General features: G+C 43.3%; 1 protein-coding gene across 10 annotated transcripts; it reads right to left on the bottom strand.

Moving 5' to 3' along the window:
- Positions 1-415: 415 nt before the first annotated feature.
- On the bottom strand, positions 416-25,307 carry LOC108143425 (high affinity cAMP-specific and IBMX-insensitive 3',5'-cyclic phosphodiesterase 8). Of its 10 annotated transcripts, XM_017267832.2 has the most exons (20): positions 22,901-23,244; positions 22,048-22,180; positions 16,320-16,988; positions 16,164-16,248; positions 9,338-9,453; positions 7,096-7,152; positions 6,817-7,022; positions 6,575-6,634; positions 6,452-6,506; positions 6,261-6,359; positions 5,982-6,092; positions 5,749-5,918; positions 5,460-5,670; positions 4,261-4,428; positions 4,096-4,194; positions 3,788-4,036; positions 3,504-3,726; positions 3,119-3,276; positions 2,785-3,055; positions 416-2,722 (listed from the first exon to the last, which is right to left on the bottom strand). In XM_017267832.2, exons 3-20 carry the CDS (start codon positions 16,587-16,589, stop codon positions 2,580-2,582), a joined length of 2,751 nt encoding a protein of 916 aa, XP_017123321.1. In that variant the 5' UTR covers positions 16,590-16,988; positions 22,048-22,180; positions 22,901-23,244; the 3' UTR covers positions 416-2,579. The 10 variants fall into 10 exon arrangements, with proteins under 10 accessions (XP_017123321.1, XP_017123322.1, XP_017123323.1 ...); XM_017267833.2 differs by lacking the exons at positions 22,048-22,180; positions 22,901-23,244 and adding an exon at positions 25,010-25,307; XM_017267834.2 differs by having other exon boundaries at positions 4,261-4,401; positions 22,048-23,245.
- Positions 25,308-27,941: the final 2,634 nt, after the last annotated feature.

Here is a 27,941-nt window from a genome sequence, read left to right as displayed (position 1 = left end):
GAAAGACTTTCTTTGTTGGGACGGCCGAAAGAAAGTTTTTGGGCTGGAAACGTTTTGTTTACCTTTTGATTGAGGCGGCCAGGTGAAATTAAGCCCACCGATTTGGGCAGTCGTTAAGTTGGAAGAATGCCAGCCTTTAGTTGGGCAAAACAGGTTGTTAGCATTCAGAGAGGGTTGCTGACAATCCAATAGAATTGTTTAATTTAATCGGTTAAAATTTGCGAGGGGAATATAAATAATGCTGCTGATCAATACCTAGATTCTGAAAAAAGTTTGCCAACCATTTTGTTGGGATAGGATTGGCCAACTGATTTCAACCTTGACCCGAATTCCCCACATTTAGCTTTCTTTTTGCTTGGTTTTTTGTAGATAATTTCCATTTTGTTGGATTTTTATTTGTATTATTTGCATTTTGTTTTGTTTCTTGTTTGTGGTTTTTTTATTGTGTTTGGTTTTTTTTTTTACAATAAATTTGACTAAATCTTAACATTTATAATCCTTAACCTGCAAGGAGCAAACAGATGTAGTAACAAATATACATAGTCGTATGTAAAGATTTATCATTTTTGTTTTCAGAAACATATAGTAGTACCGTATCTATATATATATATATATATATATATATTTTATGTATACATATATTCTTCATAACATGTAAATTGTTTTTGCATTTCACTTTATTATGTCTATGCGATTATTTCCCGCATTGCTTGCGTTTTTTGTTTTTTGTTTTTCATTATTCCATTTCTGCTTGTTTGTAGTTTACGCGATTTAATCCAATACATACAATTGAAACACACACATATTAACAACATTGAATATGCATATACATTTATATTCTCCTATCGCATTGTTTATTTTGTTCTGTTTCAATGTGATCAGTAGTGACACGAAGTGTGGGAACGGAAAGTGTGGGTTGGTGGGTGGATTGTGTGGTTGCGGTTGGTCGGTTTGGGCGTATGGGATGGGTCAAAGGTCGACCCTTTAGCGGATAGGGACTTCCTAGACCAAGGGACTTTGCTACACAGTTCAGGAGGTCAATCAAGGGTCTTGTATACGTGTATATAATTTCTATCAAAACATTTTGAAGCACGGGATTTAACACCTTGATAACACATACAAATTACTGTAACTCTGTGAATGAATGCCGATATCGTATGACATATATAAATATATAATATGCTTCGTAAAAGTTGTATAAATTGTATATATGTATATTGTATATATTATTTTGCTTTTCAATTTCATTTTGGTTTTTTTTTTTGTTTTGTTTTTAAGTTATAACAAGAACGTATTATCAATTCGTATTAATAGATCTGGTTTATATATGTATATGTAATTTGTTCAGTCAATTAGATAAAAAGATTTCAAAAAGGATTTCACTTAATTGTTAAACATTTGCGTTTAGTTTGATTTCTCATACCGTATGCTTAGAAAGCTAAACAACATTAATAGTATTAGTTAGGATAGCTCATCATTTTTCGTTTTTCTTCAGTTAGGAAAAATAGGTAACTAGTTAATTAGGTAGTAAAAGGGGCCCCATAGGATTTCATATGTCTCAAGAGTGGATTCGAATTAGTTTGTTTCAGTTTTACTTGTTGTAGTTGTTAGCTAGTCGATAGTGATAGTATGTAATATATATAGTGCTTGCCACGATCTCGCATGCTTGTGTATGTATATAGTCTTCGTCCAGCTTTTGTCCTTGTATTTGTTCCGAATCCAAATCCAAATCCAAATCCGTTTTCAATTCCATTCACGACTAACGATTCTGACTTGGACAGCAATTAAACTATGTATATTTACTTGGCTTTTGCAGTATTCAACATAGATTGTCTTCATGATGGGAGAGAACTTCATGCTTGTAACACTTGGTTTGGTAGCACGGCTATACCGTTACCAAAACCGTTATACTGTTATACGTTATACCGTTGCCAGGTACAGTTGAGCGCACGCCATGTATATTCTGGTCAATATGCTGTGGGATTTCTTGCTAGATTGCTAGTTTGCTAGTTTGCTAGCCCGCTAGTCTGCTTTCGATAGCCTAAACACACATTTATATGGGGGGGGGAGGATGGAGGGGACATACACACTCACGCACACACAGACTCACATGGTATATTTATATAGAAATAGAAAGTTCGCTTCTTGTGATGCATCTTAAACATTTAATTTTGAGTCCAGCCCAATAATTGTTTACTTGTTTGCCTTAGTTAGTTTGCTTTGTATGATACCGCTTTTGTGACACCGCTTGGCACCTTTTCGTTGAGCCGCCCACAATCCGTACCGCCCCCCCGGCCGTTGGTCCGTTGAGAGATATGCGTGTTTTTTTTGTTTTTTTTTTTTTGGTGGGCAACCCGGGGAGCGGGTGATGGTGGCTCTTAAGCCGGTAGGGTTGAGCTTCGACTTCATTGAGAGGATCAGGCCGAGAGACTACGGGTCCGGAGTCAGACGTCACAGGACCTTCGACGCCGTCACTAGAGCACGTCCTCCATCTCGTTCTCGCCAATCGTGGAGGTGCCCGGTGCCTGAGCCGGCAGTGGCTTCAATAGACCCGAGAACAATCTCCGGAAGGCCGTATGCTATTTGGAGTTGGCCATCTTGCCCACTGGCGGCTGCTTGGCCATGATCTCCGCCAAGGTGTTGACGCCCTGCTCGTCGTACTTCTTCCACTGCGAGTAGTTGATCTGCATATAGGTGATCAGCTGCGGCATGTCGATGAAGCCTTTAAAATACATATTCCAATTAGCAAAAGTTACAGAAGATACTCTGTTATCTTCAACTCACTCTCCCAGGCGTGCATCATGTCCTGTATGATGTATTCGATGAAGCCGATCTGGCTCTTTGGTATGCTGCAGGTAGCTCGATCAAACATCGGCATCACGATCGGTAGGTGACGCTGCTTCTCCTCGTCCGTCTGCATGAAGTATTCCTCGGCAATGCGACGGGCCCACTCGATGCAGAACTGCATGGGACGGGCTGGATTGCTCACATCGGCCACCTTGATCAGCATGCGGCGCATGAGTATCGACGTCTCCTCATCCGTCTGGGAGTTATGCTAATGGTATTCCAAATATTTTAATAATTTCTATTTTTTAAGGGGTAATCAGATGGACATTACCTCACGGGGCTCCTCGCCGCCAAAGACGCTCACGAACTTGGCCAGGTGCTCAAAGTGCCTGGTCATCTCGGTGGCCAGGATCATGTCGATGATGGTGCTGCGCGCCGACTTGTACGTCTCCTTGTCCAGGTTTTTGAATATGTTGATCTTATCGTCGCCTAAACATATGAAAAGAAAAAAAGATGGTATTACATTTTCTAACAACTCATCTATTATAGAATATAAGAGTATCTTGTAAAACAAATGAAATTTAGCTTAAACATCAAGAGGTCCCTGCTAGGGCGCCACCTTGTCCATGGGTTGAGGTAATGTTTAAGCATGTTTTTGTTTGTTTCGACAAGATCTCAGAAGAGGTTACCATTATTAAAGGAAAGAGCTCACTTACCCAGAGTTAGCTTAAAGGTAATTGCCGCATGGTGGTTCTCCAAAACTGTTAGATCATTGTACAATACGGCCAGAGCGTCGTTCGAGTTGCACAAAAAGGCGGATGAGCGACCCGGATGATCGACATCGTGGGCAGCTGCCGCAATCAAAGCAGTCGCCTCCTCCATGCGGTCCATCACCAGCATGTCCTTGTTGGTCAGTTGGGTGATGAAAGCGCCAGTGGCCTACAGGTACACAAAGAATTAGCGCTTATGCCAGAAAAAAGTTCAGAGGTCAATCACCCACCTGCATGACATCTGCGGCATGGGTGCTGTTGTGATATGTGTTGCTCTTGCGGTAGTGGGCCTCAATTACGGCCAACCAGGCCTTGCAGACGTTCTCATCGATGTTCAATGTGGCAAAGACGTCGAAGCGGCGGAACATCTCCATGCCCAAATAGAGCAGCGGATGGTAGTCGGTGATCTCCTCCAATTTGAAAATATCAAAGTCCCAGCTGAGAGATTCGTCAAGTAGTTCCATGATGATGGGATTGGACTGCCATAGATGTAATTAATAAAATGTTGTAATGTGTATCTTTAAAGCTGAGAACAAACCTTCATTTTGGCGGGCACAATCGTGGCAGTTCTTGTGGAGCTGCCAGTGCGTATGATAGAGTCATTCGAGCTGCGGCGCGACGAGTACACGCTGGGTCCCTGAAAATGACAAATTCCGCTTAGCTATAATCAAAAACACTTAATTAATAAGGTTTATTAAGTTACCGTTAGCAGAGCACCAATTAGATCGGTGGCTATGGGATCATCCGTTCGTATCTCCTTCATTTGCGGACTGTAGAGTCCTTCGCGCTTCAGGAACTCCAAGACCTTGTCTATGAGACGCGCCTCATCGGCCGAACAATTCTCCTGTACTTGTGATAGTAAATTGATTATCTAATGTGCGAGTGCGCAGTGGTTGCGTTTGTTTAATTATTTTTTGATTTTTGGTGGTTTTTGATTTTTGGTTGTGTTTGTTGGTTTTGAGTTTTATTTTTGTTAGCGACGCACAGCGAGCAAATCGAGCGAGCGAGCGAACGTGCGAACAAACAGTTTGGTATATTATTTTGTAATATTTTTTTTATGAGTTGGTTCATTGTTCGAGTACACAAAACATAAAAGTAAAAAAGAGAACATAACAATTAAGAGATAAAAAGAGAATAAATGTAAGAACATGTTGGTTTAGATGTGCGGTTACTGTTAATTTTGGGATTAGTAGGCGTTAAATTTATGACAAATTAGGAGCTCAAATGGGGTGGACAGTGGGGCAATGGAGGTTTTAATTAACCCAATGTCAGCCGTTTTTATCAAATACATTTAACGCTAGCTTGGAGTTTGGTATGCATTTTTTTTTAAAAAAAAATATTTAATTAGCAACGACACCAATGTGAGGTCCCTGGTTGGGCGCCAAATAGCACACGATGTGCAGGGGGAAATGCCTTTGAACAGATTACGCTAAATTGAGGAATTAATTTGATAATTAAAAGCAGAGAGACTGCTATCATCTCGTGGCCTTTACATCACGAAACACGGATAGTTTAGTATATTTCTACTCCAATCCAGAAAATGCATTTGAATTTGCATTCAGCTTTCACAGTGTGTCAGTGCCTGTGTCGTGGTGTGCGTGTGTGGCGATGGTCTGTGTGTGCATGTGCTTGTGCAAATATTGTTGCTAATGTTATTGCTGTCGCTGCTGCAGTTGCTGCCGTCGTTGCTATTGCTGCATATGCTACGGGGCATGACAGGACACCTGGACACACACACACACACACACACACACACACACATAGAGAGAGAGACAGGGGCACGGCGCACGGCACACGGACACAGGCACGGACGACAATTTAGCAATTTAGGCATTCCCAAAAGCGATTCCCAAATATTGCAACGTGCTGCAGCCACAACCCAAATGTGAGGCGGAGTCATACTTTAGTGATGGGGGCCTCCAGCGGCAGTGACGTCAGCTTGGCCAAACTGGTCCTTCGCAATCCGTCCGATGCGATGGAGCGTACATCAAAGCTGCAGCGCCGCACCGAGTGCAGTGATCCCCTGGGCGCCTCTTTGGGCTGCGGCAGTGTGGCAATGAAATCCATCTGTCCGCCGGGCACATCAAAGTTGAAAATCAAATGCGTGGGTGCGCTGTCGGGGCAAAGGTAAAGTTACCAATTAAGCGGGGGTGGCGAACTGAGCACTGGGCACTAAGCAATAAGCACTCACCTGCCAATGCAGGCCACCGGGACAACGCGCACGTGCATCGGTATGCCCTCCTGACTCTTGCGGCGCACTGTGAGGATGCCGTCGAACTCCTTGATGTTCTTGCACTGCTCACTGATGGTGGACAGGTCCGACACGAATATGTCCTCCAGCTGCTTGCTAATGATCTCGTCCTGTTGTCCAACGCGGAAATCTCATTAATGCCGCAATCGCAAACAAGCCGCCCACCCACTTACCAGCCGCATGTTGAGCAGCCTCTCGGTGGCACGGTTCGCATACTGGATCCGCAGCAAGTCGTCCGTGATGAGCACCACCTCCTTTAGCCGATGCAGTGCCGTATAGAGGGCCTGCGGGAACAGGAATGCAAATGGAAATGGAAATGGGTTTACAATTTCATTGGCCTGCAGTGCAGCGCTTCCGTTTAATTGAATTAATTTGAAGAAGTGAGCAGGGGAACGGGGACAGTGTGACATTGCGTCCTGGCGCCGAGGGCGATGGGACATTAACTCGATTACCTGTTGAGTGGACATGACATTGTGCGGCCGGATGATGGAGTGCAGTATCTGCTTCAGTTCCACACTGCACATGGCCAGGTTGGTCGTCTCCGCTACGCACTGTGGAATACACAAGACGTTGGTGCTAGTAGCATCTGTTTCTCATTCTCGTAGCGCTCCCTCCTCTGATGGGGCAATTAACGGAAACTTACTCTATTAACGCCAGCGTCCAATAGAGCAATTAGCACATCATCCTTCTCAAAGAAACTGCAAAAGTCGTCGGTCGTAAGTCGTTAGTGGAAAGTGGAAAGTGGCAAGTGGCAAAGACTACTCACCTCTTTTTGCAGACTGCAATTATTGTCGTTAAATGGTGGCCGTGTGTGTGACGTATGGTTCTGTGGGGAACGAAGACAGCAAGTTTTTATTGCAAAGTGAAAAGTTTATGAAAATGAAAAAGTTTTTGTGAAGTTTGGCCAACCCGAAACTCGACCCGGAACCCATTTCACATCGGGCAACCCATTACCCCGGTGACCTTTACGCATCACCCACAACCCACTACCCACTATCCACTACCCACCTCGCAATGTGCTCCGCATCCAGGTTTTTAGTGGAGCGCGCATCAATTATGATTAGGTGGTAGCACTGGGCGGTGGCGTACGACTTCTGCAGGGTGTCCAGAGCCTCCTCCTTCGACTTGACCAGCGTGACGTCCAGCTGGTGGCGCTGGCAGGCCGCAGTGATCGCCTCGCAGATGCTGTCCGATTTGTGGAAAACCAAAAGGGCCTAGATGGGATGGGGCCAAAGCCATTGCACTGATTGAATTGCCCCGGTTCAAAGTGGTACGAAGAGGGCTTACCTTAAGTGGAGGATTCGGTGGGAGCACGGTTGGATACTTCAGGTCCATGAGATTTCGCTGCATCAGGAAATAAATAAAAAAAAAAAAAAAATAAAAGATAGGGGAAGGGCAAGGGAGCGATGTCAGAACAGGTGAGACAACGTGTAAAATTTAATATAAATCTGCGGCTCCTCTGGCTTTGCCATCAAAATAAGAGGGCTTAAGCGGGCTTCGCATTGCGAATGTTTGTGTATCTCTGGCTGGATGTACATATGTATGTATACTTGTATGTAAACCTGGGTGTCCCCTAGCCGCCAGTTACGCGCGCTCACAATGCGTGTGTGTGTCGTTCGTGTCGCTTAAATGATGATAAATTAAAATAAAATTGCTCGCTGCTGATTCTGACTTATGTGTGGCACGCTCGTGTGCTGCAGATTTATAATACGAGCACATTAAATCCGCCAAAGGTGGGTGGCGGCTCAGTGTCAATCAGGGGAATGAAAATGTAATCGGAAATGTATCACACACAACACAACACCACGCCACAACACAACACAACACGGCAGCATAAGACGCAGCTAAGGCGGCAGATTGATGGGCCAAGCGAAAAAGTTGGTCCTGCGAAGGCTACCTGGAAAGTCCTGAACTCCTCCTCCTCGGTGGGTTTCTTGCCAGCCACCAGGAGGTGGAGTTTCGGCACCTTGGGCAGTCGTCGCTCGTACAGGCTGTGCGCCTTACGCTCCAGGCAGTTGACCTTGCGCCGAAGGACCACCGAGTCCTCATGGTCGTGGCCGGGTGACAACTCCGCCACCGGATGGCTGCCCGCTCTGTCGCCCTCCATTGAGTCTCTGACGCCTTCGAGGCTCAGATTGTTGAGCAACATGGCCGGGACGTCCATGCTGCGTATGACCTCGACTATTTCCGGCTGCAAGGCATTCCGTCCGCCGCCAACGCTGCCGCCGCCGGCGAAGGCCACACTCAGCGGCCTTGTGTTGCGGCGCAGGGGGGTCATTATGTCACGACTCTCGGCCTCCGCGTTCGCCTCGTATTCCAGCTCCATTTCCTCGGGCGTTTTACTCGAATTGCGAGCCACAAATGGCAGGGAAATAGCCACTGGCCCTGGACTTGCTCCCGGAGCTGGAGACGCTGCCGAAATCGTTTCCACTTTCATTTCCGGGCAGGAACCCTCGCTCTTCGGCCGAATGCCACCGTTGGTCGCCATTGCTGGTGGTTCCGAATGCAAGGCCGATTCCAAAGCCAAATCCAATGCCAAATCCAATTCGAAATCCAAATGAGCAGAGCTTATCAAACGGCTGCGGCTGCTATCGTCATCTGCGAGCGGTCTTTCATTACGGTTATCGCCAGGCTGATGGGATATTGATATAGCCGCTGGCCTCACAGCAATGCCATACGGCTCCGTATCGGAGTCGGGATCGTTTGACCGATTTTCTTGGCCGGCCGACGCTGATGATGACTTCGCGGATGAGGACTTGCGGCGAAAGACTTTGCTGAATTTTGGCAAGCAATTGCGCATTCTGCTAATGCTAATTATAACGCACAACACAACACTACACAACACAACACTCAGCCACACTCGGGAGAGCGTGAAGCGACACAATCCGTATCGCAATAACAATGACAGCGGCAATTACACTCGCCACTTGAGGTCCAATGTCTTAGATCAATAACAAATTGTTTGCATAAGCTCCAACACACACGAACACACGAACAGAAAACGCGTCGCGAGTGGCATTTCCAACTTTTCCACGCCGCCGACTAATGGGACAATCTCGATCTGTATTTGTATCTCTGTATCTGTATCTCTATCTGTATCTCGATCTGTATCTGTATCTGTCTATATCTCGATCGGTATCTCCGCAATCAGTTCTGAATAATTCACAGGTTTTGTGGTCGAAACTAAGCGACTACGCGACGCTCAAACATTGAACTGAAACGAAACGAACTGTGTCGCGTCGATCGGGGCATAATCTCTTTCTTTGCCTTTTGATTTCCCACCTTCAATGTTAATTGATTTGATTTCTCTGGTAGCGTATTGTTTATAGGCAAAACACACCTATAGGGCACTGGCTGGGTGTGTATTGGTGAGCGGCTATTTAAAGCGGAATGTAAACCGAAAAGCGCAACGCTCTCCGCTGCCCATATAAAAAAAAAAAAAAAAAAAACGCTGCCTGTGATAAGATACCTTATCAAAAGACGTAACACCCATGTGGTTCGGTTCCCCCTCGAATAGTAATAGACTCACCTGGTAGACGTCCATCGGCTCATCTTCCGGGGTGAGGGCGAGGGCGAGCGATGACTTGCGGTGACCTGGACGGCTGTTCCCGCCGCCGGATGAGCTGGTGCCCGATGTGCCTGTGCCTGTGGCAAGACAAGAACAACAAAAAAAAGGGGAAAAATTGTTTAGAGGCGAGGAAAATTCTCTGAAAAGTATGCTACATTTCTGGGCGTTTCAACGGCTCGAAAGGCGTTGCATACTTGAGGGCTGCCGAGAGCCAAATGCTCGCACGCCCCACAATCAAAATGAATGGTCACTAGCCCCTCCACACACACACACACACACACATTTACTAACACTCTGTCAGGGACACGCACGCACATTAATTCCTCTTGTTGCACGTTTTATTTAATTATAAACGTTGGCGTTTCAGAAACACTTTATAAACGGGCAGTAAGCGGGAAGCACGCACACGCACACACAGACACACACATACACGTGTGCCGGCGAAAGGGTACAAAGGTCCTTGGGGGCGGAACTGGCTGCCTATCTGTCAACAAAGGCACTCCGACCCACTGAGCCGGGACCCCCGAGGTACTAAGCCGCACAAATTGTATTTCACTTAATGAGAAACAGGTTGGGACTCCAACAGGCCAACAGGCCAACATCCCATTTTATTTTATGCTGCGGCAAGCCAACTAAAATATAAACCCCATAAAAAAGACTGGTAACTGGCTCTTCACAAAAAATTGTACATCAATTTGCTGGTTAAACAAACAACTCTATCAGTTGAACCTTTAATATTCATCAATCCATTGAAGTATCCCCATATACATCCTTATGTTTACCTATGTCTTTATTGCACATACATATTCAAGTGGAAAATTTCAATCCATATGGGAGTTTGCCATACCTTCTCAGGCATTCGCAAAGTTAAATTCTTTGGCAAAGTTTTGGGGGAAATTAAAATTCTGTGGCTTCTTCCAAGTTATGTATGCGTATGCTTAGGCCCCAACAATTTTTAAGACCCCAAATGATTGACCAAACAAACTTTCTGTGTAACGAAATTTGTTCGAGGCTTTAGTGCGGATTCCCTGCAAGCAAATTAAAGTTATCAACAAGTAATTTTTGGTTTTGTTTTGGCCTTTTTGAATAAGATAAGAAATATCTAAATAGCTTGAAAGTCCCTATTAAACCAAATGGTAATATTTAAATGATTTGAAGGTTTTTCTATTCTTATGGATATAGAATCATTTAATATCAGCTAATTTAAAACGCATGTATACAAAAAAATAAGAAATTTGGATATGTGCCCGTTTTGTTTGCTTAGCTTTCTTTATATTTATGACTAAACATTTTCTTGCAAAAAATATTTTATCATTTTCCTGATAAATGCTATTTATGAGTATATTTTTTTTTACTCTGCTTTTTTTTATATTAGGCTTATTTATATTTTTTGAATACTGCTTTCCGTTTTATATGTAACCCTCAGCTTAATTTTATTCAGGCAAATTTGTTTTCATAATATATTCCTTTGCGTCTATGTCATATTTTAATTCTAACGAAATGATATTGAATGGAAAATAGAACATTTCATTTTCACTCAGCTTAATTTTATTTCATGACAACTGTTTTCATAATTTTCCTCTTTTCCGAAAGCTTAATTTTCATCCGGTTCCATGGAATTTGTGCAATAATTTTTCATTTTGCGGCACTAGAATGTTTAATTGCTTGCCATAACTTGTAAACTGGTGTAGGTAGCTAAGTACGTGGAAATTCAACTAGCTGCCAAAAATGATTAGAGCCGCCAGGATATGAAGAAAACTTTCATACTGATTTTTAATTGGCAGAAACTCACTTGGCAGGGCATCATTTTGGCCAACCACTCCCCTGTGGACATGCACGTTAACCGCATCATCAAACTCAACTTTAACCCCTGAAAAGGTGGAGAAGGAGGGGGAGCGTAAAACGAAGGAGGAGCTGGAGGAGCTGGAGGAGCTGGAGGAACCTTACCCACATTTAGCTCGGACTCGGAGGCCGGACGCGTTAATGAATCTCTGCTTGATGCCATGGATGTTGGTGTTTTCGGGGCTGTTGTTGTTGTTGCCTCCACGGCTGGTGGGTTTTGTCTGGCCCCCAGAGTCCCGCCCACGCCCACTGCCACGCCCACGGCCATGCTAACGCCCACTCCCCCGCAATTGCAAGTGCTGGGCACACTTTCTTCGCTCATGTGGGCACTAGTGGTCGTCGCCGTCGTCGCCGTCGTCGTCGTCGTTGTCGTCACCGATCCAACCAAATTCGGCTGGCTGGAAATTATCATTGTTTGTGCTTTTCGCTTTTCTTTATTTATTTCCCTTCTTGTTTTGCGGTTTTTGTTCTTGGCTTTTTGGGTACTTTGGGTAGTTTGGGTATTTTGCAAATGAAGTCACACAAATTTGGATTATTTTCGTGGCATTATGCTAATTGTCATTTATGTGCAATAGTTTGTTTATCTGGCTGCTCGGCATTGATTTCACACAATTAGTGCGTAATGATAAACTGCCCCACATGCATATATGGTACGAATGGCGCACAAGATACGGCAGCATGTGTGCACACTTAATATAAATAGCCCGAGTGGGGCATAAACAAAAACTAACCAGGGAAAGTACCCCTCGAGTGGGCCTATGTACTGAGCAGGCGGTATGAGTACGAGTACGAGTGCGAGTACGAGTACGAGTACGAGTACCAGATCCAGATCCATGTACATGGGCACGCCACTGGGGACAGGGGACAGTATATTTGCGCTTATTCAAATGGCTCGGGTGTATCTTATCGTTTGTGTATTATTTTATTTTTTTTTTTTTTGTGTGTTTTTTGTTTTTTTCGGAGCAGCCCGGGAGTAAAGTGGAGTGGAGAATGGGAGGATGGGGCAGGGGTACACACACGCGTTGTAATCTAAACGAAAATCGATAAATTGTTTAGATAAAAAGCGGCCAGCAGCCGCTGACGTCGGAGCAACAGGCTTTCCCTGCTTAAAAGTCCCTTTTCCATCTTAAACTGTGTAGATAGAACTTCATATTTCGGTAGCCGGACTTGTTTATAATTTACTTACTGCCTGGGCTCACACTGCTGCTCATAGTACAAAGTCACACACGCGGTCTCATCAAATATGAATTTCGGGACTACTTTGCACTCAAAACCTGCGAATTGATCTATTGGCCAAATTGGGGGGAGATAAAACGGGGGATTATGGCCAAAGTGAAAACCAAATTGGCCTCAAATGGAAATAAAACGCGAGCCGGACTGGGCAAAACGTCCGTTCTAATCCGGTATGAAGAACTGTTTGCCAGATGATAATTCTCGCACGGATTTTCAAACTGCCAGTGGCAGAGGACAGCGAACGGCGAGCAGCGAACAGCGAGCAGCGACTGCGACGGCGACGTCCGTGTGCGCTGCGGCAAAAACTAACGGTCTGCTGGGCTGTCGCCAAACGCAACGGCAATGGCCGTATCCGTGAGATACTTTTGGGGCGTACGTAAGGCGCTTAGCTGCCGCGAAGGCAGGTGCACTTCCATTAAATCTCCCACACTGCCATTGGACTGAGTTTAAAGTTAATGACTAAGAGCGGATTAGGGGAGCACAGCACAACACAGGGGCTTTTGGCCAGTCCCACTGGCCGATCTCTTTTGCGTTTTGGGGCCTTTTGCGCCTTTGGCCGTTGTCATGGCGACCAATTAATTTGTGATAAGATAATATCAGGCAAGTTTGCTCATAGTATTCAGATGTTTAGGCTGTGTGCGTTGTGGGGGGGGAGATACAGATACAGATACGGCGGCAGTGGACTGTGGGCACAGGTTCAGATACAGGTACGCCCGGCCAGATGCAGATACAGCCCGGGGGCAGAGATACAGACACAGATACAGACACAGATACAGATACAGGTGCGGATGGCGGGGTGAACGCGTGCACAATCTACATCTGGGTGGTTAGAGTGGGTGGTGAACGGCCCTGGGCCCAGAACGGAATCAAATTGGCCAGCTCTATCTAACCCGATCTTCTTGGCTCAGCGATACTCGCCGTTGATAGCCGTTCACTGGACATATGGCCAAAAACAAAAAAAAAGGGGCAATGAAGTGGGTTTTTGGGGGTGAATTGGGACCCATATTGATAGGCAGTAGGGAGTATCCAGCGGTAATCTAATCTGCGCGCATACATATTTCTAGAGAGCGCTTCACGTGGCTAAACTAAACGTAATTTGTGTAAGACCGCCGAGAATCACACTTCGATGCGAGCCCATGGCTGCAGCCAAAGTTGTGGTGACTAAACAGCCGAATCGACACAGCCGTCATCGCTCAATTTCCCAATTTACGGGAATACTACTGATAAACTGTAGAACTTTTGACGCGTGGGATTAGCCGCAAATAATGAATCGAGTCGAGCGTCGAGTCGAGTGATCGTTTAGTTTGTTTTCTTTGGCTTTGATTGATGTTTTGGCGCCATTCCGTGGGCGTTCCATTGTTTATTCTGCTCGTGAGAGACTGCGACCACGACTGCGACTACTGATCGCTTGATTGGAGCGAGCTGAATTAAATGGGTAACAAAATTCAGAGTGCGAATGCGAGTGCGAGTGCGAGTGCGAATGCGAATGCGAGTTCGTAATATCGTATCTCGCATCTCGCTCTCCTTCTGTTCTTATACGGCTGCTGTGTGTGAGGGGCACAAAACCAGATATTGTCATGTGAATTTTTGCATATTAATTGAAATTTTTTCACAGAGTTCCCCCGTAACTCAATACCTATTATTGGGCAGTACGCAACGGAATTGGAATTGGGCTCGGAGTATCTGCGCGTATCTGTATCCATATCTATCGGATATGGAAAACAGATACACGAATACCGAAATCTAGCCGGAGATTGCTACTCGTTACACTTGTTGTTGTTTTTGCAGCGGTTGTTGGCACACTTAGTTGTGAAGTTTGTTTTGATTTTTAACACTTTTTTTTTTTGGTTTTTTGTTTTTGTTTTTTTTTTTTTTCGTGCGCGGCTATGTACACTTTTGTTGTATTTTAGAGCACGCTAAGCTGTTTTTTTCCACCTCAAGCGAATGCAGCCAACGAATTTCATCGCGTACATGATTTCCAGTTGGCTCTATGCGTTTTTTAATTGCAATCGCTTTGGATCGACGACTGGTTGGCCCTGGGTTATATGTTATATGCGAAATAGCGTGTTATAGGCACGACTTGGCCAAATTCGAGCCACTGCATTAGGTGGCAAATGGTGGCGACCAGTTTGCAGCAGCTGGCAATGATTTCATTTTTGGTTTTTTTTTTTTTTTTTTGCGAGTTGGCCTAGGGCGCGATTTTTTTGCAGTAGACTAGCGATTCAAAATCCCGATTCTATGGGTATATATGGCACATACACTGGGATTCACTATGTTGCAGCGACGTCGACTGCGGCGGCGACTGCGACTGCAACTGCGACTGAGCGACCGACGCGGCGAAAGAATCTACAACAAATGACTCCATAAATGGCGAGCAGCTGTTGCCGCAACGCTGCGAGAGAGAGCTTTGGCGATAAACGAAGACGAAGCTCGCTCCAGCGCTCTCTGACCCCCCGTGTTCACCCCCAACCCCACTCCTCGCCCACTCTCCCAGTTCGATCCGTTTGCTGAGCGCGATCAAGTTTCACTGATGCTCACTCACTCTCCCACCAGAGCTCCATTGAAGCCAAAAAGAGAGTGAGAGAGAGAGAGAGTGGAGCAGAGAGCGGGGAACTGTTAATTGGACGGCGACACAAAACAGCTGCGCTTTGGATCTCCGACAAGCGCCAGCTGACTCTTTTTATTCTGGGATCGAGTTACCTGGTCAATCGCTTGGGGCTTAAGACATTACCGATACCCTATATCCGTCTATGGCAATCGAACAAAATTTTAGGCCCTGAAGAACAAATTTATTTACTTATTCCACCATAATTCAGGCTTAATGAATAAAAAGCGTTTTCAATTCGTATTGTTTTCATTTAAATTTAAAACAAAAATCTTGGAATAAATGGTAAGGCCGAGAAAATATCCTTAATTCAAGGAGAACAGAGTGTTCAGTTTATTTATGCCTGATGGGATTCTTAGTAAAGTTAAGTTTTTGTTAAAAAAATTTTAAAAAAGACTTTCTATTAAATATTTTAAACTTCTATTTTAAACAGTTTGAAACTATATAATTGATATTTTTAGAGGAATTTTACCATTTATTTCCGTATTTGTTTACTTCGATCAGAGGTTAACAATCTGCTAAAATACCCATTAATTCACTAATCAATCTTAATCCTTCCTGTTTTATCTAGCCACTTGAGTTGATTGATTCGAATTCGGAGCATCGTAAATTTTCAGAAAATCAGAAAAATAGGAATTGTGCAACCGATTCTGAGATTCTCATTGGTAAGTGCTATTACGATTGCTATCAGGTAGCTTAGCGGAAGCTCTTGACGGTGGAGTAGGACACTTCAGATTAGAAGAAGCAGAAGCCGAGTTCCTGAATCGGGGGCCTTATCAATCGCTATTATTAGTCGATATTGAGTGTTGAAGGTAACCAAAACCTAAACGTTGCCTCATATTAAAGGGTAAAAAGGTAAATGATGCTGCCAAAGGGATCATGTTTCGATGAAACACTGAAAGTATTAACATATCGAAATGTTTCTATGAAACTTCTAATATATTAACCATTATAATTAAGAGGGAATTGTATCCAAACGAAGTCTGGGGTATAGTTATGTTATTTTGTGACCCCATTTATATACTTAATTTAAGAAATAAGCCCATTCTAACCCATTTCTTCCTGTGTGAATCTTTTGATATAGTTTTGGGGATGGTTAATACTCACTGCCAGTGGCCCGTCGAACCACGCTGTGTGTGAAGTTGCCCAACGCGGCTACCGTCACAATCGAGTCCTTTTTGCCGGTGCTCAGCTTTTGGGAGATAAGAAATCAATCCAGGAGTCTAAAGGAGGGAGGTGGGGGGCATCTCCGGATTTGGTTACCTTTTCGTAGTCGGCCTCGCTTTTGGTCTGCAGCGGATTGAGGAGCACCTGGCCGCACAGGTTGTCGCCCGTTGAGCTCCCGTTGCCGTCGCTGGGGGGCTGCAGGGTCACGCCCCCGCAGCTGCAGCGGCGCAGGCGACTGCGCCTCAGTTTGATGCAGAACAGCCGGCTGCCGTCCTTTTCACTGGCGTCCAGGGGAAGGGATCCTGGACCGTCGGTCTGGCCAGCGGTGGCGGAGGGGGCGGGCAGAGTGCTTGGCGAACAGCCCATGGCGAAGTCCTGCTTCTGATTTTGGCCTGGCTGCTGCTTCCGTTGCGGTTGCTATGCTAAATTGCTCTTGGTTGCCTTGTGATTTTGGTTTTAGTTTCGTTTCCGATTGTGACTTTGGTCTACGGATTCTTGGGATTCTTGGGATTCCTTGGATTCCCTGGATTTCAGAGATCCCGGGGATTGCAAGTGCACAGCTTACGCTCGCTCCACCGACGCTTTTGGCCTTGGCAGTGCTGCTGCCTTCTTGTTTTTGCGGTTGCTGCTGCTCTGGTTCGATGGTTTCGATTCTGGACGATGTCGTTGTTGCTGGCGATAACATAATTGAAACATTTTTGGGCTGCGGTCTGTTGACTGATTGACTGATGGCCAGCGAAGATACTGGTCACATGATCCACAAAACTGTAAAAATCGGAATAAAGAGTGGATTCTCAGTTAATTGAAATACCAGGCAAATGCAATCAGTTTGTCGGAAAAAATTGGCAATTGGTTTTTCATCGCTTGCAAGCTTAAATTGCATTGTTTTTGCAAGCCCCCCAAAAGCTCATGAATTTATTTAAAAATCAATTTCATATTATTTTACTACCAACTGATTTTTTAATATATTTTTTTTGTAAATATATAAGAAGCTTAGTTTACTGAGTGTAATAAAAGCCAACTTTAAATTGGAAAATGCCTGATGGCAGTCCCTTTAATAAATATTTTTATTGAACATTTTTTACTTTGAGAGGCATGACTACTCGACTATTTACCTTATATAAATTCTTTGAACTGGAAATAAACCCCTAGTTTTTTCTTTCCTTTATGTCCTTAATATATTCTCCAATGATATACATATCTGATTTGAATAAATTTTATTAAACCAAGCTCTAAGCTATTCAGTAATTAAGCAGGCACTGACCTACATTAACATAGTGCCTTCCCGTTCTTTATTTTTGCTTCATACTTCCCAGCTTAATTGGTTAAACTAGTTTAATTGACATTGATAAGGCAGAGTGATAAATGACGAGTTGAAGTGCATTACTGGTATTTTAATTCGATTACGAAAGCCAGTTGGGGTCCGCCATTCAAGAGGCGTTCCATTGAAACTCTCATCGAATATGGACAGAGCACCCGCACAATTGTCAAAAACTCTTGGCGATTGTTATAAATTCATAAAAGCCCAAATATTGGCAATGATTATTGGAGCCAAGGCGAGAAAAAATCAAAATAAAACGGGGCCCTTGAACGTGACCAGCTCGCTGCATATGAATAATGCCCAGTAGGAGTTGTATTTGCGTTTCTCGGTTTCTTGGTTGCCAGCAACTGACTCCTGTCTGCCATATTAAGTTCGCGTCCCGAAAGTTGGCGAAACTTGATAGTCTGAGCCCTCGGTGGCACGTATCAAACAATTGACTTGTGGGGATTTGTGGCTGTCATATATAATACACAGCTTTTGGGCACCTCACATATCTGTGACGGCACTGTCGATGTGATGTGTCGCCCTGTTGTTCTCATTCCGGCTGTCAGTCGAGTCGGCATTATCTTGGGGCAGGCAAATGGGAAAACCCTCTGCCGCTCGCTCGTGTCTTGCTAACCAATTTTAAATATTTAGATAAAGCTCCAACGAAAGCGAAAGAAGCAAATCAACTGATATGGAGCGGAATGGGAGAACGGGAGGGCGGCGAACTCTTCAGATTAGTCACCGAAAGTCGTACCCATTTCAAGTGGCAATTGGAGCTCGGCTCGGCTCTGGATCATGTCTGCGAGTGAAATGTCTTCTGTCTTGTCTCTAGGGGCGGGAAAACAATTCCAGGGGGAGGTGCGGCGGAAAAGATAGTCCTTATCCCCGGCGACGTTGATTGACTTGCTAAAAGGAAGGGCTGTCTTTCATCTGCATTCGTACATAAACACATCCACGTCCATAAGGACACTTGTTGTCGTGCCACTGTCTGAATCCGTTTGCATTGTTGGGGTCAAAAACAAAAGGCGTCACAACAACAGACACAAGCAGGAAAACTGGCAAGAGGAGGACCAGAAACGGCAACATAAGTACACAGTGATTTATTGGGAATTTTGTATTTGCAACCTTTGGAAATGCGACAGTACATAATTTATAAGTAATGTGGGTCCATAAGCTACTACAAATAAAATAAATCAAATAATCCCTATTTCTACTTACTATCTGCCTAAAACGCCTTAGCCTAAGTGCAGTGTGACCTTGCTGTTAAAATAAAGTCCAAATTATTTTATACACTAAGATCACACTTATTTGAAGTCTTTGAGTACATTAGAATTGTAATAAATTCTCATTGGATTAAAATTTTTTGCTCCGTGCAGTATCAGATTGAGCTTCAAGCAAACTCATCCACATTCCCAGCAATGAAAAAACTACAATAGAGATGTCGAGAATCAGCTTCGCGTACACATCGGTCTATGGTGTGTTTGTTGATTTAAACAAATTATTTTTAGCCCGACCATATTAAAATGAACAAGTAATGGGCTTTCGCCGTACACTCAGCCTCATTTAAGTTTTCAAATAAATAACGAACGTTGTGGACGTAGCATAATTTGTTTACCGCCTCCCCGGGGACGAGGCGGTTGCAATTGCTCAGCCGCCCTGTTGCCAGGCTATGCCGTACACATACACATATACATCTAGGTATGTATGAGTGTGTACAAGTATAAACGGGGCCTCGAGTTCCTTGGCGGCGCCTTTCGGTATGCAACTAAAGGCTCGAGTGCCAAGGAGTGCGCCAAATTCTATTAGCGTTGCCCGACGTCAACGTCAACTCATTAGATGCAGCCAGTCACGGATGCTTGGCCCAAAGCTATTAGTATGCAGGTGCTTGTGGATATTCGTATAATAGCATCATCAGGATGCCTGTGTTTGTGGTGCGGGTGTGTAGTGTGTGTTTGTGCGCGAGCCCCTAATAGAATTTCTTACCAATATGTACTCGAGAACGTAGGTATTTGGCTGGCAGCCGAAAGCAGAAAGCCGAAAGCCGAAGCCGGCCCATATAGGAAAGCTGGCCGAGACCAAAAATGATGAACATGGATGGAACATGGTATGGAGCGCATTCGAACAATTTTGTAGCTAATAGTTTTTGCCCGCTGATGTTTTGCAGCTGCCGATCACTCGGCTTCGTTTTTCTGTTTACTTTGCACATGCACAAACAGATCGGAATCCGATCGCCTATATACCGAATAACGTATCGAACACTCAATGTGTGTAGTCTACGGAGATCCATTACAACTACCTAATTTGACTTGAAGTCAGGTGTTGAAATTGAGTATTTAAGTTTACGGCTTGCCGTTATTCAAGATTTTCGTAAATTAACTACTAGAAAAACAGTTAGAAGTTAATTACGAAATGCTGTAAAAAAAAAATTTACTTTTGGTTTGCAAAACAGTTTTTTGATTAAGAGCTTGAATAAATAATGGCAAATAAACAAGAAAATTTTAATATCTGGTCATTAATCATGGAGATTTAAAAATAAATGGCTTCCCATCACAATTCAATTAAAACGTAAGAAAATAATTGTCTTTCATTATTGCTTATTAAATACTTAGAAAATTAATCACTCTAATAATAATCTTTAACAACTTATATTCACGAGCTAGTCAAATATAATCATCAAAACAAGCTACTCTAAAATAAAAATAAAATAATGTCATTGAAAAATGATTAAAGTAATACAATTTAAAAATAAAATTGTCTCGCTATAAAAACTTACATAAAAAAAGTAGAAAAAAGTCTGTGGCAACAATGAAAACGTGTGGCAATTATGGATTTCTCTAGCCATGGAAGTAGCCCCTTATAGAACTTAATGGCCCATTATTTTCTCGAATGTGTCCTCCAATCAGGGACAACCTTGGCGGTGGTCTCTCCAAGAATTTCATGTTCAGAATGTGCGTCACAAGTGCCAGTCAGTTGTAGCATCCTCAAGATTCGCTGGCGATCGCGGGCCTTGAGGCTTCACAATGGAACAGCTACTAATCGCTTACAGGCGGAAGGTTGGACCGCCTAATTAATAACGACGCATGAAGGAACACTTAAGCACATGTATACACAGCTATATGGGAGGATATATACATAGGTTTGTACGCATATAAGCTGCTTACAATATCTATAGAGACTTTTCCGAGTGTTTCAAAGAGTTTGCCAGTTGGAAATTTGCATTTCAAATGCCGATCTCAAGTGAGATATAACAAAATGAAGGAATGGGGAGCAGGGAAAAAGTGTCGCAACCTGGAAGATTAGACAGAGACGGTGAGGTCGTAAACGAAAGAGATGGCGCTAGAGGGTCTGATTGCCCCAGTTGACTATACAATCAAATGGCACACTGCGAACCGAGCATAAAGTTAGACGAACTGCAGACACTACGGCACTCGGGGGTTAAGAGTGGGTGGGTGGTGGTGGTGTTATTGCCTGGGTTGCATAACCGTATTGTAGTAATAATAAACATTTCGAATGCACGGTACCTCCCTGGAAACTCCCAATCAGTATGCACGCGAGCGACTCGGATTTATTTGCTGTTAACAATAGCAGGCACCTCTGCCGGCGGCCAACAATCCATTTTAATAAACAGTTAAAATCGAGAATTAATTAAGCCAGCCAGCCAGCCAGTCAGCCAGTCAGCCAACTGATTGGGCGACAGCCTATCGCATAGATAGTGAAAACGAAAAGAAATCTACACACCCATACGTAAGCATACAGCATATATAGTAAACAGCCATTAGATAATCAACGAAATGGGTCAGTCCACGCGGGATATGGCCGAAATAAAAACTACTACGACAAAAAACAAAAAAACATATAAAGTTTGGCAGCAGGCAAATGCAAAATGCAAAATGCAAAATTCGAGACACGAAACACGAAAAACGAAAAGCGAAATGCGAACGCAATTTGCAAACTTATCGCCGCTTGTTTATAAGTACGAAATGATATTTTTCACATTGTTTATGGCCAGTATGGGCATCATTGCTCACCTGCAGCCCTCCCCCCCCAAAACATTTTAAGCGATTTTTATGTGCCTCTGTCGCGCCTATAAGAAGTCAGGTGAGTTTCAGTTAAATTAAAAACTGCAAAATGTTTTTGCGACGCCAGTTGCATGAAAATTTTGTAATTTTATTTTTTTGTTATTTCGTTTCATTTAATTTTATGAGATTTTTGGAGGGCACAAACCAGACGTTGACACTTCCAAGGTGGTCTGTATAATAGAATGCTTGGAATGACTTGGAAATCTCATGGGGTGGGCGTTGTGGGCTGTGGGCTGTGGGTCTTTAAGGATATATGTATGCTATGGTTAAAGCCACCACCCACCACCCATCACCCATCACCCGCTGATTTGTATCTCTGGGCCAGTGTTAACGTGTAGGCAGAGAATGGCCGCAAATTAAGCGAATAACGAACACAGAATCGTATACCCCAAAAATGTCCAACTTAAGTACATATACAATACATTATCTGTTGACGTACCAAAAAATTTGTCGTTTAGCTGGTAGTTGTTGCTTTCGCTGCCTGTTGCTTGTGATATTTTATGCACACATGTATGTATGTAGGTATGTACGGGTATAGGTATTTCTTTTTATTTTAATATTTATATCAGACTCTAGATATAAATTAAACAAATACACATGAACACAATGGGTAGACACACGCACTCATAATAAATATTGCCCCACGGAACACACACACTGTGCGAGCAGCACTTCTTTGCAATAGCAACGGCAATAACAATAACAAAACATTTTCGCTGCTCTTTCTTCAACAAATTAGAATTTATTTTAATGCGCGGGGGTCACGTTCATAGAACGGATGTGTTGTTGCTGTTGTTGTTGACGCACAAGATATGGCAAAATATGTACGTCCGACCCCGATTCGACCCGATCCGACCTGCTCCGGACTCTATAATATCGACTATATACATATATTATACACACCGAATTGTAAATTGCAAAACTCAAATTCTATGCATTAAAAATAATAACAATAGCGCGGGCACGACAGTAGTAGCAGTAGGAGCAGTAGCGGCGATAACACACCGCCAACGTATCTGAGAGATACAATTGGCTCACATTTACGGCCGCCGCTGCTGCCAACACTCAATCTGAACAATACACACGCACCCCCGACCCGACCCGATATACACACACATATTGATCACAAATCGGGGAATATGATTGTCGATTATTGCGGCCACGGAGATAACTAAATTTTCGGGTGCGCCGCTGGTCAGCGGCGGGTGGTGGTGCAACTTGGGTGGTTTCGGATGCGGATGCGGGTGTGGGTGCGGGTGTGGATGTGGGGGCTATATCGCCGTATCGCTTACGGCCAGTGCAAAATTCTCTTTCAGCGACCGGACGACCGGCGAGAAAAGAACGCCCAAGATTCACGAGATTCAGCCGCGATCCGCGATTCGCGATCAACGATCCACGATCAACGATCCACGATCAACGATCCCCGATCGACGACGGTTGCCTGTCAAAGCAAAACGTCAAACTGATTTCTCGCTCAGCGTACGATACGATACAATGCGATACGGAATTCAACAGAAACCGAAACAGAGACAGACACCGACACCGAAACAATGGCAATGGCAGGCCAGGCCAGGCCAGAAGAACGCGAACACACAAAAGAATCAAGTGGAAGAAAAACTAAAACTAAAACAATCTCTGAGATACAAATTCGTGCGAATGCGAGGCGAGCGAGCGACAAGCGACAGTCGGGGAGAAGTACGAGTGCAAGTATCTGTACCTGAACGGCTGAACGGCTGAACGGCTGAACTTGGCAGCCGGACAGGGAGCAGTACGTTCCGAAAGAATCAGAAGTAGCTACAGAATCGCGGAGAGAGAGAGAGAGTTGGAGAGCCCCAGAGAGCGGAGAGCGGGCCCCAAGAAAAGAAATCAAAGTGGCGAGAGAGTCTAATGGAGAGTGGGCACTCTCTTCACTGGAGCTGAGCGCGTGACAAACGATAGATCGACTTCAAAGATACTTTCTGGAAAGCGAGCAACATATTAAACGATAGTAACGTGTAGACAAATAAAAACTAGTCATCTCGCAATTAGTTTTATTTTTACAGAGAAATATACAAAAAGAAATATGTTTCGTTAATTTTTTGTAATGGCTATTAACTAATAAGAAATATATCCAAATACTGCATTTCGACTAGGTTTATATATGTCGAATATATGAGAAAAACAACTTTAGGCATTTAAAAGTAGTTAATTCAAATGTAACTTGCTTATATTAAACATATAAAAAAAACTTGTGGAAATACAATTTTTTTTTTCTTTGGAGTTATTTTTTATTTTCGTCATCAAGATTAGCTAAAAATATGTTTATGAAAACATAAGGAATTTTGAGGTTAATCTTACTATAAGAACGAGAAAAGTGGCTTAGAGTTCGAAGAAAATTATACTTACAAAAACCAAATCGAAAAATAATCTTAATTATTTTTAAAGAATTCCTATAAATTAATTTTCAGCTGGTGTATAAGAAAAAGTGTTTGTGTTAAGTAAAATCATACAATTTTGTGTTGTTTTTTATTGTATTTAAATTTGCTCGCCAACTCTGCATTTCAATTAATGATTCTGTAAACTAGCCAGTAACAGCCAGCGATTCAATTTCTTAGTAATGAGTGAAATTAAAACATCATTAAAGCAAATTAGTCCCCAAACAATTGTTCACAGAACATTGAAGATTACGACTGGCTGGACTAAAATAAAAACGGAAGCCAATGAATCATTTATAGCATCATAAGATAAGCTGACCTAAATAAATAGCGAGGCCGTGAGTCACTCTGCGCTTGAAGAGCACCCAAATATGGCATATTTAAAGGTGGCATTTTCCAGCCGAAATGCTTGAGGGCCCAGGCAAATTGGGAGGACCAGGGATCGATCGTAAGGCGATGGCCGTTCCATTAACGGCTTTTGCCAGGCCCCAGGCAAATGCTTACACTCCAGATGGAGTCTGCACGCAATCCAGCTTCAATGAGCCCCCGGCACCCACACAAACACACGCGGTACACACTCACACATTCACACGCACGTACACATGAGCACTTCTTGATGAGCTTATATGAGCAATGGGATTTTTTCTGCCTTTTTTGTTCTTTGGGGTAATTGTAATTGCATTTGCTATCGTCTTGTGTTTGACATGGCCAAGTGCCGTATCGGGCAGTTCCAGGCGCCATTTGCCATTCGCCACTAGCAATTAGCCAGGCACCAGAAAACATAACCAGTTGGGCGCCATATATCACATTCCGTCGGCAAAAAGTCGGAAGGCTTTACCTGCTCTTAGACACAACTTCAGGGGGAGCACTATTATTTTTAGGATATTAAAAACCGAAAGTCCTTAGAAAAACCCAGCCAATTCCTAGAACTTCCACCGCCGGGATATATACAACTTGGTGTTGTGCGGATGTGGGGTTTTCGTTTACCTGCCTCTCGAAGCCTTAAGTTGTGTTGATTCTCCGGGTAAACAGTGCAATTTGCCACTCGTTTCCGATTCAATTCACTCCAGTTCGGTGGTTAATTTTCTGTGCCGTGCTGTAAATCACAATTGCGGACCGATAAAAAAATCAACGTGCATTCACTGCCGAAATGTTTTCCCACTGGAAGCGTGCTGCTGCTGCCGATGCCTGCGATTGTGTTTCAGCTTCTGGCTTTAAACGATGGCCGATGTCACTAGATAGACACGATGTGGGCCAAAGACAAAGTAAAAGCCAGGAGGGCCAGTCAGTCGGTAGGTCGGTCGGTCGCTTGATTTGGCCAGAAATCGGCGGGCTGGCTGGCTGGCTGGCTGGCTGGCTGGCTTGGCTGATGTTTGTGTGTGTATATCTGTATCTATAGCTTTAGCTTTAGCTTTAGCTATTGCTATTGCTTGAGCAGAGTGCGCGATGCGAGCTGCGTGTATCTATCAATTCTGCCAAAACCGAACTAAAAACTCTCAAGTGTGCGAAATGGTACATAAGTCGAGTGCCGTTCGCTTCGCATCCTCGTAAACAGCCGAGCGCTTATGTTGAGCAGGAGTCGCAGCTGAGGCTGAGCAAATATGTTGCGCACAGACACAGACACAGATGCGGATACAGATACAGATACGGACACGGACACGGACTGGGTCGCAGATACACAGATACGGATACAGATACAGATACACAGGGCAACACGCTTGTTGCATGCCCGCCAAATGTTGAGATACAAAAACTGAAAGCTCCTCGATAAGGGTGGCATGAATCTGAATGTGGGAATCCAAAGGGGGATGAATGGGCATCACCTGGCCTGCCCGGAAAAGTAGGCAACATATCGCGACAGGGCGCAAGCGTCGCTGCTGCAGGGCAGCTTTTATTTTTATGCTCGGCAACATCCCGCTAAAAACAACTGTTGCGTGTGAGACACAGACACACAAACACACACACACACGCACACACAGCTCGGCGTACTAAAAAGCCACACAATTGTTGTATTAAACACATTATACACATGTTTGTCTGGGGCTAAGGCACCCCCCTTGCCGTCAGTGGGATCCCACCCCCCAACCAGCTGGCGCTCGGGTAATTTTACATTTCTTTTAAAGCTTAGTTTGTATTGGTAAATAATAGAGGTTACTTCCCGCTCGACGCCGAAAAGGGCAAGCCGTCGTACTTTATGTACAGTAGACGTACACAGCTGCTGCTATGATAATAGCACCACTTCTAATTGTCTTCTGCCTAAATGGGCTTTATATTTTATATAAAAATACATATTTATTAAAATTGACTGCCTTTGAGAAAAGTCTAAATACCTAAACATAATCCTACCAAAGGTAATTTAAATAGAAACAAACATTTAACATAATATTTCAAATTAAACTAATCAACATTTTTACTCGTTTAAAGGCAATATTTTTTCGTGTTGTAACTTAAAAATACTTTTATTTTGATAATTTTATGCAATTTTAAAACAAGTTAAACAAAGGTTAAAAATAAAATGGAAGCCATAGACTATATTTTAGGTTACATTTTATAGAATTTAATTATAGAGCTGACGCTGATGTTGCTAATTATGTTTTTTATTAAAAAAAATTCAAAATTTGTTTTTGATTCATTTTAAAAATATTGGAAATAAGTTTTGGGGCTCTAGATATTCATTACTTCGTTCATTGCAATTTCTATAAAGAACCCTATAAATTACAACAAATTTATTATGAGACTTCTCCTGATAGCTATCAGGACTATTATGTTGACCGCATCTGTGCTTCACGCAGGGGATGACGAGATACAGCTCGCTGGGAGCACATTATATAAAATTTATAAATACTTTTAAGCGCGGCCTGTCAAGGTGCGTTTGTGCGTGTGTCTGGGTGATTCGATTTGGCTTGGCTTAGGTGGTCCATAGGTCGATTGGCTTCCGACTTTATTACTGTATTATTGGCCTTTAATTTGAGTTTGAACAGCAATATTCTTGTCCGCCAACACATATATTTCCCTGGCGTCAGCGTCAACTTCCCTTCATTCTTTTCAGCTAATTTCTGTAATGTTTTTCATTATTTCTTTTGTGAGGCAGCAAATAAAAAATGCCCCGGGCCAGAACACAAACGATTTATGAGCAGGAGTTTGGTCCTTGGACCTTGGACCTGATTAGTTGGGCAATTTAGGAACATTCAACACGTGACCGGTTTCCTTTGAATAATTTATTTTTGATTTTTTCGTAATTTATTGCGGCTTATGAACTAAGGGGTAAACCCATGCCTTATTCTGCTCATTTATTTTAATTTATTTGCAACTGCAAGAGCAATTAGCTGGAGTTTGATCAGGCATGACCAAGGAATGCCACAAATGTGTCAGAAACGCAATACGAAATGCAACCTGTATGCTGGTTTAATCAAAATAATTGAAATTTCAAACCAAATAGACTCAATTAAAGTAAATATAAAATATATACTGCTGCAATGATATTAAGGATATTTATCCTGTTGAGCTCTAATAATGGAATCACAACAATCATCTAAGCTTGTTCTGTTATTAAACAGCCTTGAATGAGAATAGATTTGGCTTTGGGATTAAACAGGAAAGATTATCAGCAAACGACGGAAAGAGATGACAGCACTTTATAAGAGAACAGATTAAAATTAGATTTTAAGTTGATTTCCTATTAAAAATTATTATTATTATTATTAATTCAAGTATTTCCTGGAATGAGCCCTTTTCTAACGAAAACGTATTGGTCCGATATTAAAGACCAGGAATATAAGTTTAAGCCGTGTCAACGTTTAGACAGCCTTCCAGCAATGCCTTTCAGCTCTAGCGGTTTATGGCCAAGGCCCTAAACGCACTTGCCACTTATCAAGGTCCTTTGGCCAGGCTGCGTCCAATGTACGCAAGTCATTAGGCT

Source organism: Drosophila elegans, unplaced genomic scaffold (assembly GCF_018152505.1).
Source record: "Drosophila elegans isolate 14027-0461.03 unplaced genomic scaffold, ASM1815250v1 contig_183, whole genome shotgun sequence".
Lineage (NCBI taxonomy): Eukaryota > Metazoa > Arthropoda > Insecta > Diptera > Drosophilidae > Drosophila > Drosophila elegans.
The sequence above is the reverse complement of the archived record's forward strand: the minus strand, read 5'-3'. Positions and strand labels throughout refer to the sequence as shown.